This window comes from Delphinapterus leucas, chromosome 16 (genome assembly GCF_059928025.1).
Source record: "Delphinapterus leucas isolate spDelLeu-1000000601 "Yukka" chromosome 16, BTC_Dleu_Yukka2, whole genome shotgun sequence".
In the NCBI taxonomy this organism is placed as follows: Eukaryota; Metazoa; Chordata; class Mammalia; order Artiodactyla; family Monodontidae; genus Delphinapterus; species Delphinapterus leucas.
Window position 1 is genome coordinate 33,117,758 of NC_143144.1, and position 13,550 is coordinate 33,131,307.

At 57.3% G+C, this 13,550-nt stretch overlaps 1 protein-coding gene and 1 long non-coding RNA gene across 13 annotated transcripts in view; one reads left to right on the top strand and one right to left on the bottom strand.

The window, feature by feature from the left end:
- ZMIZ1 (zinc finger MIZ-type containing 1) overlaps positions 1 to 13,550 on the top strand; it is a 230,684-nt gene that overhangs the window by 181,926 nt on the left and 35,208 nt on the right. For 11 of the 12 annotated variants that reach the window (XR_016388087.1, XM_089897764.1, XM_089897763.1 and 8 more), the window contains one exon: positions 12,677 to 12,821. Coding sequence is in view for 11 of the 12 variants with exons in the window: in XM_089897764.1 (XP_089753890.1) it covers positions 12,677 to 12,821 (145 nt within the window). In the remaining variant the exon portion in view is untranslated. Of the gene's footprint in view, positions 1 to 2,623; positions 3,309 to 12,676; positions 12,822 to 13,550 lie in introns of those variants that run through there. The other variant, XM_089897767.1, reaches the window with a different exon arrangement.
- On the bottom strand, positions 6,311 to 10,833 carry LOC149747250 (uncharacterized). Its single transcript, XR_016388088.1, has 2 exons — positions 7,736 to 10,833; positions 6,311 to 7,229 (listed from the first exon to the last, which is right to left on the bottom strand). It is a non-coding gene; the product is annotated as an uncharacterized LOC149747250 (long non-coding RNA).

The window sequence follows — 13,550 nt, forward strand, 5'->3', positions numbered from 1 at the left end:
TTCTCGTGGATCAGCGGCGGGAAGAGAGTCAAACCTCCAGAGCCTTGAACACAAAGAACGGGGAAGTCAGCAGCGGGGTGAGAGGCCATCTGCCAGGCCCACGGCCCTCCTGGCCGGAGAGCTTGCGTGAAGGGGCGAGGGAGGAATGGTGCCCTCCCACTCTGTTCATGCAGAAAATGGCAACTGAGCTCACCCCTCAGTCTAGAGCAGTGGTTCCCAAAGTGGGGTTCCCCGGCCCAGCAGCAGCAGCATCACCTGGGAACTGGTTAGAAGTGCAAATTCTTAAGCTCCACCCCAGACCCACTGAATCAGAAACTCCACCGGGAGTGAGACCCAGCGCTCTGGGTTTGAACAAGCCTTCCAGTTGCTTCTGATGCACAGGCAAGATCGAGAACCCCTGGCCTAGAAACCCAAGTACTTCTGTCCTGCCCCGGGGCCTCGCCGTCCAGGCCACAGTCACCCAGACATCACCCAGGTGTGCTACACTCTGAGTAACAGGTGCAGCCAGGAAGCAGTAGATGTAAATGGAATTCGTATAAACAATTCTTATTTTCATTGCAACAAGGCAGCTGGATATTGAAAGAAACCTCACAGAGAATCATTTCATCACATAAAGGAGCTTCTGCAAAGAGAAAACTCCTCTCTCGATTCCTGCCCCCTCCCCCCTAAGTGTTCTATAAATTCAGTCTCTATGTCAGGTTTTCTTCGAATGGTGTCTACCTATACATAACTAAAACGAGTAGCCAGCCTGCTAAAAGCATTGCAGGTAGTCTCCAAAATACATCAGGGACCCCTGCAGTTTAGAAGGAGAGCCCAGTGGGACAGATGGAGGCCAGTCTGGTGCTTTGGGCAGCTGGGTCATCCACTGCCAACCCCTGCTGGGCACCTGGAGGGGTCGTGCCAGCCAGGCACGGGTGGTTTCCAGGGCTCCGTCAAACATTCACACTCAGGGGTTCTCAGAAAAGGAGTGGAGTGACCGATTAGGAAGCCAAGACATAGACACCTGAAATGCGCGGCTCTCAGCTGCTCTTGCTAGATAAGCGGATAAGAGAGAAAACCCTGCAACACAGTTCTGGATAGGGAACCCACCGGAAGGTTGTCATCTCCCACAATGCGGGGTCCGGAAGCAGCATCTGAATCTGCCCCCAAATGCTGCCCGTGGGGCCAGGTCATGTGCCCCTGAGCTGATTTCCAGAGTGACGGTAGGTGGAGCGGCGCTTTGCCTCCGCCTCTAAGCCACCTGCCCAGTGCTCAGGCCTCACCCTCACAAGCCCAGAGTCAGGGGCAGGAATCACTGACTGCATTTCTTGTGCCGGGAACCTGAGATCCTTGGAGGTTACCAGGTCACTCAGCCAGGGGAAGCCGGGAAGGAGTGGGAGGGTTGGGGTCCAAATGGTTAGAGGCAGGAGAGCTGGGGGTCTGGTCAGCAGGTTTCTCCTGAACCTGCTCTTTCTCCAAGAACAGTGAGTGCCCTGAACCCAATTTGCAATAATCAAGGATCACCAGCAAAGTGCCGCTTGCCCCAAATCTCTCTCCTGCCCCCGTCACTACAGCACACATCCCCTTAGCCACTCTTAAGGGCTGGTAAGTTTTCCAGGTGGTTCCTTTATAGAAAGAAAGCTGCCCTGGGATCAGTCCGCACCTCCCTAAGGCTCTGACCCTGGCTTTATGAGTCCAGGCTGGGTGCAAGGAAACCGCCATTTGAGGGTCCTGGGGTTTGTCACTGGCTCCTGGCTCCCACGGGAAGAGTCAAGGTCCTGAGATTGAATGTGGGGGCCGGAGCGGACGGAGGGAATGCTCAGCAAGGCCTCTCAGCTCTCAGACTCACAGCCCTCTGGCCCTCCACAAAGGTGGGTGGTTGTGTGTTTGGTCTCGGGGGTCTGCTTGACCCTGGGAAGGGCCTGGCCTCACACCGACCACTCCTTCTTACACTGGGAGCGGGAGGACACAGCCAAATTGTGAGTACCCAGCTGGGAAGCCTCAGAAAAGTGAAGTACCCAGGGAAGAAATTGATTCCCGTAATCCCTCCTTACCCCTCGGGCTCCCTGAGAGGGAGCAACAGGCAGTAGTGTTTAACCCCCAGGAGAAACTGGCCACGGAGGAGAGAACAGGCTGCCCAGGTGACCTGCTGGAACGCGGGGCGTGAGCTCTGCAGGCAGGCAGACGGTGTGGCTCCCGTCTTGTCTTGCAGATGCACTGGGAGTGTCACGCCAGGGCCAGTGGCGTGGGGAGACCATCCTCGCCAGCCTGGGCCTCTGGGTCTCCTCTGTCCTGCTCAGGTGCTGCCTCGGAGCAAGATGGAGGTGGGGAGACTATTGGCTCTAGGCACGCACTGCCCCCCAACCCCCATGGATATTCTCGTCCATCCTTGGGTAGCCAAAGGGGTCAGTCCTGTTGGAACCCGTGTTCTTCTGACATATGGGGTGCAGGTGCACGGAGGCCTCCTGGCCTCGATCTGTTGTGGGCGTGGCCCGGGGCCCCTCCCCTCTCCAGCTATTAATGCTTTGCTGTTAATGCTGCGTAATTTCCAGCTGAGATGGTCTAGAGTCCCACGCTCACCCCACCACCAGCAAATGTCCAAGTAAGATGGGAAGATGCCGCCTTGGTCCTGGCCTGCCACAAACTCAGGTGTGTCCTGAGCCAGGTTACCTAGCTTCTCTGTGCTCGCCCCTTATCTTTAAGATGGGAGTTGTGACTTCGCCACCACCAGGTGGCTTATGACAGCCCAGGGGGCAAGGGGTGTGTGAGCCGGCCGCCCACGGGAGTGCAGTACACAGTGGCAGCTCCCTGCCAGCTGATCTCTGCAGACAGCAATGCTTTGGCCAGTGCCCCTATCCAGGCCCACCCCTCAGGCTGGCAGGTCTGAGGGGCACGTCCAAGAAGAAAGGGGCATTCTTTTTCTGATGAAAACACCCCCTTGAGCTTGTTTCGGGTGTATTTTCAGTTGAATCCGAGTTAGCCAGGAAGGCCCAGAGGGTGGTGTGACCTGGACAAGGAATTTTCCAGGCTGGGATTTTCCTAAAGTCCACGGACAGGCTCAACCCGTCTGACATCTCTTGGGTCCCTCCGCAGGGTTGAGGGACGGCCAAACTGGTTTGGGGATCAGCCCTGCCAGCAGCAGCTCTGAGATCCCCCAGAGTTCACTTCCTAGGGTGAGTTCACAAGCTTGGAGACGTCCAGCTCCTGCCAACCCAACCAGCCCTGGGGGACAGGTGTGGGAACACTGGTGGAGCATGCCAGAGGTCCTCTCCTGCCGGCCCAGACCATAGGACCGCAGATGGCAGGATCTGCCCAGCACAGAGAAGCAGGTAGGGCTGGGCGGGGCAGGCCGTGGGCCTCCCTGTGAATCCTGGGACCAGGCACCACTCATCTGGTGGTCACCCTGCCTGTGGGGCTTGTGTGTGGGTGAGGGGGGCAGGCAGAGATGGAGAGGAACAGGGTCACTCAGCCAAAGGGCCAGCAGTCGATCCTTCCTTGTTTTGACTTTCTTACCCACGGTGATGGGACGTGACAGGACAGGCAGAAAAGTGTGGGAACGATCTAGAAAAGCCAGAAGGAGCCGACACTCAGGACAGCGTGCTGCTGCTTCTGCTGCTGCTGGAGCAATGATACGGCTGTTCTGTAGGAGAGCGAGATTTTCCCCCAAGGAAAACATCTTTGGTTTTATGTTCCAGGGGTCAGCTGTCAGGGCCACCAAAGTCCAACCTACAACCCCCCAGGGAGTGGCATTTCCCGTAACCAGGGGGGAGTTCTAACCCCTCAGCCAAAGTCCAACCTACAACCCCCCAGGGAGTGGCATTTCCCGTAACCAGGGGGGAGTTCTAACCCCTCAGCTGCCCAAGCTGCTGAGGCTGCAGAGTCCTTCCTGCCCATCTGCCCACCTACTGGGCCCTGCCACACCTGCGTCTTGCACACACCGGCTCTTGGACCTCAGCAGATCCACTTGCCGCTCTGGGCTCAAGGCCTTAGTAAATGGGGTCCTTGGGCAAGGTGAGAGCTCTGGAATCCCTTCTGTCTATAGCCCACCCTGGTGGGGAGGGGGAGGGTCTAGGATGAGCAGCTCATCCCACCCATGGCACCTGCAGGATCGAGAAGGGGTTGAGGCTGGCTTCAGCCTCGAGAGACATGAGCTCGCTGTGAGGCCGGGGCCGAGTCATGGGGCAACAGACTTCAGAAAGCACAAGCGCTCACCCCTCTTTTACATAGGGTCCAGAGAGGGAAGGAAGTTACCTGAGGTCACACAGGAAGTTGGTAGCAGGCCAGGGACAATGCACTGGGGTGGTGCTGATTCATGGGAGTAGGAGGTGGGTAGGAGGCGCGCGGCCATCTCCCGGGGATGCGTCTGCTCTCAGATAGGTGACATCCTGACTGGGGATGAAAGGGAAACCATCCCAGACCAGCAGTGGGGCTGCTGTCCTGCGATGTGACTGTGGTTGAATCACCTCCTCTTGGGCCTCCATTTCTGCTTCGTAACACATGGACAGCCTCATCCTTGGCCAGCTCCTCGCTGGGGCTTGTGAGGCTGTGCAGTGAGGCAGAGGGCACCAGATGGCTGGGAAAATGAAAAGCCTGTCCGTGTGCCCCGCATGATCCCATTAGGTCCTCCCATCCGTAGTGGGGTGCTGTCACCCCATTTCGCAGATACATACGTAGCCCCAGGCTGCCCGCTGGGTCAGTGGCCCCATAGAACAGATGTCTGATTTCCTGAGGCCGAACAGCCACTGCCCCTGGCCCAAGGGCTCTGAGTCGCTGCCCCTGGCCCTGACCCTTTGTGGTCATGTGCATCCTGTACCATTTCCTTGGAGGAGATGGTCCAAGAGAACCGGCAGGGAGGGGCCCCTTTCTCTGTTTCTGGGGCACCCAGCGCTGGTGGGCACAGAGGAGGATGGGCAGATAACAGTTCCGTGGACAGCTCTGTTCTCAGGGGTCATGGATCACAGCAGGAATCCTGACCTTGGCTCCTGTCCCACCTCCTGCTGGACACACAGGTGCATGGGGACTGAGGAGGGGCCGAAGGTCTTCCCGCCGCCCAGGCACTCCAGAGGCAAGAGTCTGCCCAGGCTGGCCGCCTGCACTGTGTGGCCTCAGAGCTGAGTCAGAGTGAGCAGCTACTGGGGCTCAGTTTCGTGGGGTCTCGGGTCTGCCCAATACAGAGTGTCTGGCAGAAAAAAACATTGGGTATGGGCACCACTGGGTGCTTGGAAGCAACACTGCCCGCCCAGAGAGCACCCGGTGTGAAGGATGTGGTATAAGCCTGGGCCCAAGACGTATAAGCGTGTTTTGTGATCCTCTCGGACGTGGGTGAAAGAAATTGTATTTTATTTGAGGAGCAGTATGTAGACGGGGAGACAGAGAAACCTCCTAATAAGAGAAACAACAGTTTTTTCTTATAGTTCTTCCTGTATGCTCGGCATCATACTAGCATTTTACGTGTATTAGCTTGTTTAATCCTCATGATGGCTTAGGAGGTAGGTAATATTTATTATCCCCATTTTACCAAAGGGAAAACCAGAGCACAGAGAGGTTAACTAACTTACCCAAGGTCACACAGCTGCTAAGTGGCTGAGCTGGGGCTTGAACCCAGGCAGCCTGGCTGGAGTCTGTGCTCTTGGCCACTCTGCCTTCTAGAAGCAGAAGGTAGTCAACATTTCACAGCTTCTGAGTTTCCAGCTGAGACTCTGGCACAAGACTTGCCATCTCTCACATGTGGTTTAAAGCTCAGGCCCTTCCTTCATCTTAGGGCTCTTCACGCCAGGCCTGTGAAGAGAGGTTCCTCTTACTGTCTCCCCACTTTACAGATGAGATGGAGAGACGAGCCCAGGCCTGTGTCATCTCGGCAACCCCCTTCTCCCTCCCCTTTTGGGCCCTCACCATTCCTCCTTTTCTCTGCTAGATCTGTAGAGTAGAACCCTGGTCTCCAGGCACAGGCAGGTGTCTTCACTGTTTCTGACCACCCCCCCCCCAACAAGCTTCCTTGGTTAGTGGTCCCAGGCAGGACCCCGTGTTTTAGGAGATGAAAGAGGAAGGTCAGAGGATAGGAGGGTGTGGCCTGGGCCCAGGGGGGCGGGAGGAGGAGCAACAGCAGGATCCCCAGGGAGCCCTGGGTGAGGTGCTCTGGGGTCATCCGTGTGATTGACGCATCAATAGGAACACCAGTGCCAACCCATGAGTAGAGAAGAGCCAGGGCTGCAGCTGGCCTTCCAGGTTATATGAATGGATGTTGTTTCCGTAAACTGCTTGTTACCTTTCATTCCCCAGTTTGGAGTGAGTGGCCCACTGATGGGTGTGCATGTCACAAAACAGGTGTCACTTGACTTGGTTGTAGATTTTATTTGATGACAGCCCCAACCTGGACACGTGGTGATAGGATTCCATTCAGGGCTGATGGTCTTGAGGGGCCGGGTCCCCACCCCTGAGGAGTGGGGAGCTGCTGGCAGGTTTAAAAGCCACAGGGTGCCCAGGGTATTACCCTGATCGACTGGGTCTCAGATGCAGCGTGCCCAGTGTCTGTCCATCTCTCCTGTCTTCTGCACATTGGGTTACGTAGCTGCAATTCCATCTGTTAGTTGTGTGTTGGCTGCATAGCGTGTGCTGGGTGCCAGGGTTGCAGAAGTGAACCCCTCGAATCCCATCGTGGCCCTCGGGGTTCATGCTCTCTCTGTAGAACCCCCAGCTTGACCCGGGGTAGCCCATCTCTCACTCATTTCAGCATCCTTTGAGCATCTACCGTCTCCCAGGCCCTGTGCAGCCTCTGGGGACACAGATTGGAAAGAGGTGAACAGGATACATTTGTGGAAAAATTCCTCTGGCCGCCTTATAGAGGGCAGGTTGGCAGGAGGCGGGATTGGAGACTGAGATAAATGGTAGGACGTGCTTGTCATAATTCAGGAGAGAAAGGACAAAGCTGCAAAAGGTGATACGAGCAGGCAAGAAGCAGAGGGGACAGACTTCAAAGATGATCAGGCTGCAGTGACCCATGGGTGGGGCGGGGGGCAGTGCCCATCTTCTGGAGGTGGCTTGAGGTGGTCCTGGGGATTCGAGTGGATATGGGAACAGGAACTCAGATGTGCCAGGGAGGAAAGGAGGGGAAAGGGGGAGGAGCCCAGCGTGGAGGACTGGTTCTTCTGCCTTGACTCACCAGGCAAGGCCCGTACCAGGCTTCCCTGCTGGGAAAGGGGACCACCAAGCTTCTGCTACCACTTCAGAGGGTCTTGTGTGGATAGAGTAAGCTGATGGTATGAAAGCATTTGAAAATGTGTCATTAGTATATTTCATTGACCAGTGAACCCCGTTTGCATGTTCCCAGGGGCTTTTTCTGCCTCACTCTGACTTCCTTTCCGCCATCTCCCCCAGAAGCGTGGTTTGAGGGCCCGCCGCCTGGCAGGCATACTTCCTGAGCCCCCCCCTGGGTCCTGCCCCATCCCTGGGTCTCAGAAGCCCTCATCCCTTCCTCCCCCCCTCCCTCTTCACACACACACCCTCTCACCCACACACACTCCCACACTCAGAGCTCCTCTGTTTCCCAGCAGCCTTTTAGCTGCTGAGATGCCCTTGATACTTAATACGCCTTTGTTTCACTTGTTTCATTTTGCATGTAGCTTCCCCGGGCTGCAGCACATTTGGTAATTCTCCTGCCTGGCCCTTACACCCAGGTCTCTGTACCCTCTTCCCCAGACTGCCTTTCATCCTCCCCGCACCCCCATGCTCCCATCCCTTCCCGATTCCCAGACCTTACCGGGAGTATCCAGGCCTCTCACTGTCTGAATATCCGTATGCTCACCTCCATAGGAAACAAATGCTGCTTTTTTTTTTTTTTTTTTTTTTGTGGCCACATGGCTGCCTCTGGTTTCTGGCTCCTTCTTAAGCCCAAGTCCTGCCTGGCAAGGGGCAGTTTTTTGCATATGCCCGGGCGAGCTTGTCTGCCCCTTTGATGCTCCGACTCCCAGACTCCAGCCTCTGCCACCCCTCCACCCACAAGTGGCTCATTGTCTGCCAATTACTCTGCTGGTTTGGAGGATGCAGCTCCACCCTCCCCTCCCTGGAGCCCAGGCAATTCCCAGAGGCAGCCGTGCAGCCTCTTCCGTCTGCCGCCTCTCTCAAGTAAGGCTAGCAGCCCCATACTGGTTCATCTGATCAGCCCAGCCTGAGTATCCCTTCTGCCAGGAGCTGCAGGTAGAGGCACACTGTTTTCAGGGAGGGCACATCTGGGACAAGCCAGGACTAAGATGCCCCAGGGCTCTACTCCAGACCCTCCTTCATTTCTACATCTGGTTTCCTTTTACTTGTCCCTAAAGGACACTGTGGTGGCCGCCAGCTGTAGGGGCAGAAGCCAGGGAGATCTTGGGGAGCAAATGTCGGGAACTTGGCTCTCCCCTGGTGCCCTCCCTCAGACCTGCGTCCTTGTGCCCCTCCTGATTCTCAGACCCCGTGCTCATTACCATTTCTCTTCCAGAGAAGTCCGTGCCGCCTCACCATAACACCCTCTGGTGCAGGGGCCCCTAGATATGTCTACTGGCTCCCGTTAATAGGAGGTGCCCCCCTTTGTCTCACACACACCACTATTTTATGTACTACTAGGAAAGAAAAACCTACCACCAGTCACACCATGGTATGGCACCGACTGTAAGACACATGCTGCTAGCAGATGACTTAGTTGTTTAAGTCCATGGAACCCTGGTGTCCCTTGCAGCTTCCTGGATAAACTGCAAAGACAAGTGCAGGTAGTGGGAGCATGAGAGGTCAAACTGTCGTGTCTTCTCCCTGGCTGGAATCCCCTCTCCCTTCCACTGACCCCTCAGGGCTGCTGCTGTGTGGTCAGAAGTGGGCAGAGACACCAAAGCCCATCCTGTTGGTCACTTATCTACCAACCAAGGTCAAAAATGCATCGTCATTGTATCAGTAGCAGACATACGTAGAGCGCCTACTCCGTGCCTGACGCTGCTCCTGTGCTTTGTGGTGGTAACGCAGCACATCCTTACAGCTGCTCTGTGACGTGGGGAGTAGAATTACCACCCCCCCAGTTTAGAGGTGAGGAAACTGAGGCACAGGAATTTAGGTGACTTGCTCAAGGCGTCACATGGGTGGTAGAGACTGAGCTGGGATGGGTTGTGGAGTCCGTGCCTCACCAGCTCTTCGGGTGCTTTGTGAATGCAGAGGTGGGTGTAGGATGGAGGGGTTACTTTTCTGGGGCTGCTGTGAGTTACAGGGTCCTTTGGGCCTCCGCCCACCCTCCCTCCCTTTTGGCTTCTGCTTGGATGCCCATGCGGTTGACTGACAGCACCAATTTACAGCTCACGTCCACTCTCTGAGGCAGGCAAGCCCCTGTTAAGCCCATTTCACAGATGGGGAGACTGAGCTCCAAGTAGTGAAGCAGCCTGTGTGAAATCTCCCAGCTAAAGAGTGTCAGGGCACAATTCAAGCTCAGTCCATGGAACTCCAGAGCCAGGGCGCTTAGTCCCCATGCCCCACAGCCTGCTCACCACTGTCCCACGGTCCCCTCTCCTCCCCTCTCCTGGGGTGGTGTAGACACTGGTGCCGCCTCATGAGAGGCATGCTTGGCTCAGCCGTGTACAGACAGAGCAGATGCACGCCCAGACACCTACCCCGCCAGGCTGTCTTTCTGTCCTTGCATAATCCTCTACCTGCCTCTGTCTGTCAGTTCTCCTGGGTCTCTGATTTTTTGGCTGCAAATCCCCGTGTGTTATCATTAACCGATGTTTGCCTCAGAACAGCTTGTGTTGGTTTGCACCATGATGAGAGCCTGCCCTGCGTCTGTCCGCCATGCGTCTGCCCACGTGGCCTCTGTGCCAGCTGGCCACTAGGGCCAAGGGGGTGATAGGTGGTGCCTCCCTCGCTCCCTGTCCTTTCCCTCTTGGTCGTAGGAATGTGGCTGTCCTGGCATCTGTGTTGTGTCATGGCTGCCTAATACCCACAGCACATCTGCTCACAGCATCCCAGACCCTCCCCAGCCAGGCCCCTCTACACCACCAGCCTCCCTTTATTCTCTCTGCAGAAAACCACTCCACTAGCAATAGGAAGACAAGGGCCGTCCTTGACCAAGTAGGCGGGTGGCTTGTGACACAGGAGGAAAGCTCTGAATGCCCCCGCTGTGCCCCCATCCCCTCGCATGGCGTGTTGGCCCCCAGGAGGAGCGCGGGCTGGGAGGGGTGGCCGTGGGCAGGGCGGGCAGCAGGCGGCACCATCTGCGGCCATCCTTTGTGCTGGCAGCCGAGCGATCCCTCCATCGCTGTGATCCGCCGGGCCTCGTGCTTGGCGTGCAAATGAGTTTCCAGATGCCCGGTGCCCCCCCGCACGAGAAGCGGTAACTAGGGGCCTGGGAGAAGAATGGAGCAATCTGGAAATTCATTTCTGTTTGTTCCAGCCTCGCTGAATAGACCGCTTCTCCCTCCAGCTGAGGCAGATGTGTGCTGGGCACCCGCTTCAGGGGCGTTTTGCCACGGTTTCTGGGCAGACACACGCCGGGGGGGTGGTGCCTCTCCTCTCTGGCACCCTCCTCCCTGTGCAGGTGGTGGTATGGTGAGGCCCCCAGAGAGCGGCAGGACACAGCTTTTAAGACGCAGCTCGCCCACTGGCACCCCCTCCTGGAGGGAGAAACAGTTGCCCTGTTGGGAAGGGCACAGGCTGTATCTCGGCCTCGCTTTCCTCTTTGGTCGAGCAGTTTTGCACACCTGGTGACCCCGGCGGGACCCTTCACCACCCCACCCCATTCTCACAAAAACCACTGCCCTTCTTTTGTCCTTTGGTCCCCAGCAGACCCCTGGGAACATGGGCACCTCCCTCCCAGCCAGTTCTCAGCAGGACTCGATGGACGGGGTTGTCCCGCTGCTCCTAAAGATGCTGGGCCCCACTCACTCTGCACTCCTGACAGAGATTGCCTGGGCCATGGGCACGGGCAGAGCCTGGCAGGGTCTCAGAGGGCCCCCAGCCCTGCCTCTCGGGGCCTTGGGCTGATGGGGCAGCCTATCCAGGATCTGAGCGGTTTGAAGTGGCGGCCCTGTGCTACCACCCCGGGGCCTTGTATGTCTGTGCGTCTTCCCCCAGTGCCTGCTGAACGAGGTAAGGGGTGTGATTCAGATGAGGCCCGAAGCGTTTCTCATTGAATCAGAGGGGCTAGAGACCATGGCCTCTTGGTTTTGGCCTTTGGAAGAGTTTCATCTCCTCCCCCACATTCTGGTTCAGCCCTGGGCTTCACCACCAGGATGTGCAGCAGGGGCACCATCTGTGTGTCTGCCTCTCTCTGACTGTGGTTACTGTGAACGAATGGCTTCACCTGCCTGAGCAGTGAAGCAGTCCGCTCATCTGTAGATGGGGATGAGAGCTGATATCCTGAATCACATGGGGTGGATTCGAGAAAAGGACACAGAAGCATGTTGCATGGCGTCCACATGGGAGACCCTGGAAACAAGCAAGTGGGCTCTGCATTCAGCCAAGTGGCTGAGCAGTCCTGGTTCAAAAGGCTCCTGGTTGCCTGACCAGGTCGACGTGTTCCAGAACTATCAGATCAGTCTGGCTGATTACTCGTGGCAGGAGTGAGGCATTGGCTGGGCTGTGATCGGCCGTTTTTGCTTCCACGGCCTCCGCAGTTTCCCCTCCTGCCCCTGACCACAGCCCTGGAGGAAAGGCAGGGCAGGGGTCATTACTCCTCTTTCCCTGCTGGCAAACTGAGGCCAAGAGAGGGTCTGTGAGCTCCTTAGGGTCACACTGCAAGGTGGTGACAACCCAGCCTTCCTGACTCCTGACTTCCCCAAACCTCAGCTCCTTTATGCGCTTTGGAAGGACTGGCCAGAAACACTGACCCTGAGGGTGCTTTTGGCCTCTGGTGGCCACACCGGCACAGTTCAGGATGAAAGAAAGTCCCCCAGCACCCAGTTCATTCCGGTTGCTTTTCTCTTGGTTTCCGAGGCCTCCTTAAGCCTGGATGTGGAGGGTTCTCCTGTGCTTCTGCCTTTGGTGCCCCTGGCAGACTCTAGCTCAGCCCCTGGGCCACTCTGCCCTGGAAATCCTTTGTCCTTTCAAGCATCTGTGCCCGGCAGTGCAGGGACCTGTCGCAGTCCTGACCGGAAGGTGGGTGCACGCGTGCTCAGCGGGCAGGGCACTTTTGGGGGAGGAGTGTCAGGGAGAACCCTGCAGGCACTCCTGGGAACGTCAGCAGGTTCCAGGAAGGATCCGGATTTTGTTTAAACCTTGTGATTTGGGGTCCTACCCATGGGGAGGAAGCCATGTTGAGCCCATTGTCCAGAGTCCGAGGGGGGTGGGCTTCACTGAGACGTCCGGGGGCGGCCAGCAGTTCCTGACCTGGGCCCAGGGCACAGGTCTGTGCTTGGCCCCTCTGCCCCTCTCCGGCCTCCTCTTGGCACCGCCTCTGCTGTCTGCTCTGTCGTCTTGACTCTCTCCTCTTTGCCGTTGTGGTCAGCCCTCCTCTGATCCATTCCTACAGTAACAGCAGCTTTTCAGTCCTCCTTCCTTTAGGTGTGTTAGCCCCACTATACAGGTGAGAACACTGAGGCCTCCTGAGGAGGCTTAGTGACTCTCCTGGTGTCACACCAAGGTGGAGGCGAAGCCAGCGTCAGGAGCACCCAGTCCGGGTGGGTGAGGTGGGCCGGGCACAGAGTGAGGTGGCCGAGGAGCCTGCTGACCATCCTGTCCTTCCTTGCAGCCCTGCTGTCCTCCTGGTGCGAGGAGCTCGGCCGCCTGCTGCTGCTCCGACATCAGAAGAGCCGCCAGAGCGACCCCCCTGGGAAACTCCCCATGCAGCCTCCCCTCAACTCCATGAGCTCCATGAAACCCACTCTGTCACACAGGTGAGTGGGCATGCGCCACCAGGGGTGGGTTCAGGGCCCGCTTGGGTGGATGCTGGACAGCCCCCCTTCAGGCCCCCAGGTCTCCTTGGAAATGCGCCTCAGGTGGGAGAACTGGGGTGGGTGCCCCTGAACAGCCGGGAGGATAGTATGTTTTCTAAAATGCAATTGTCATGTTTTAAATCCTCGTGGGTGAGCGCTGTTTCTCCCCCATCAAAACAGAGGCTGAAAGCTCTGGGCTTACCCAGCCTGACTGCTTTGTCCCTTTGGTGGAGAGCTGTCTCTTCTTCAGGTTCTAGACTTCTGGCAGAAAGTTAGCCTTCCTGAACCCGGAGCCTTCCCTCTTTCCTAAGCAGGGTCTCAGGCAGGGCTGGAAGGGGCTCAGGAAGGTCACCGGGCTGGTGGTGGGCACAGCCCAGGCCTTCCAGACAGGAGCCTTGTGTGGCTGGACCATCAGCACTGGGCAGGGCCACCAGAAACCCAGCATCACAGGTGGGACTGGGCTTGCCAGAGGCCATCAGGCACTGAGCAACTGTCCAGTCTGCCCTTCACCAGCCTCAGAAGGAGCACGTGGTCAGGACCGGCAAGTGCCCCAGTTCATTATCTCCACGTCCCTCGCTGAGCTGGGGATGTTCTCTGCGAGCGCTGTTCGGGCTGACCCTGGAACAACAGGGCCTGTCGTGCTGTCTGCTCTCCCTGTGCCCAGAGCGCGCTGCAGGGCACCTGGGTCCC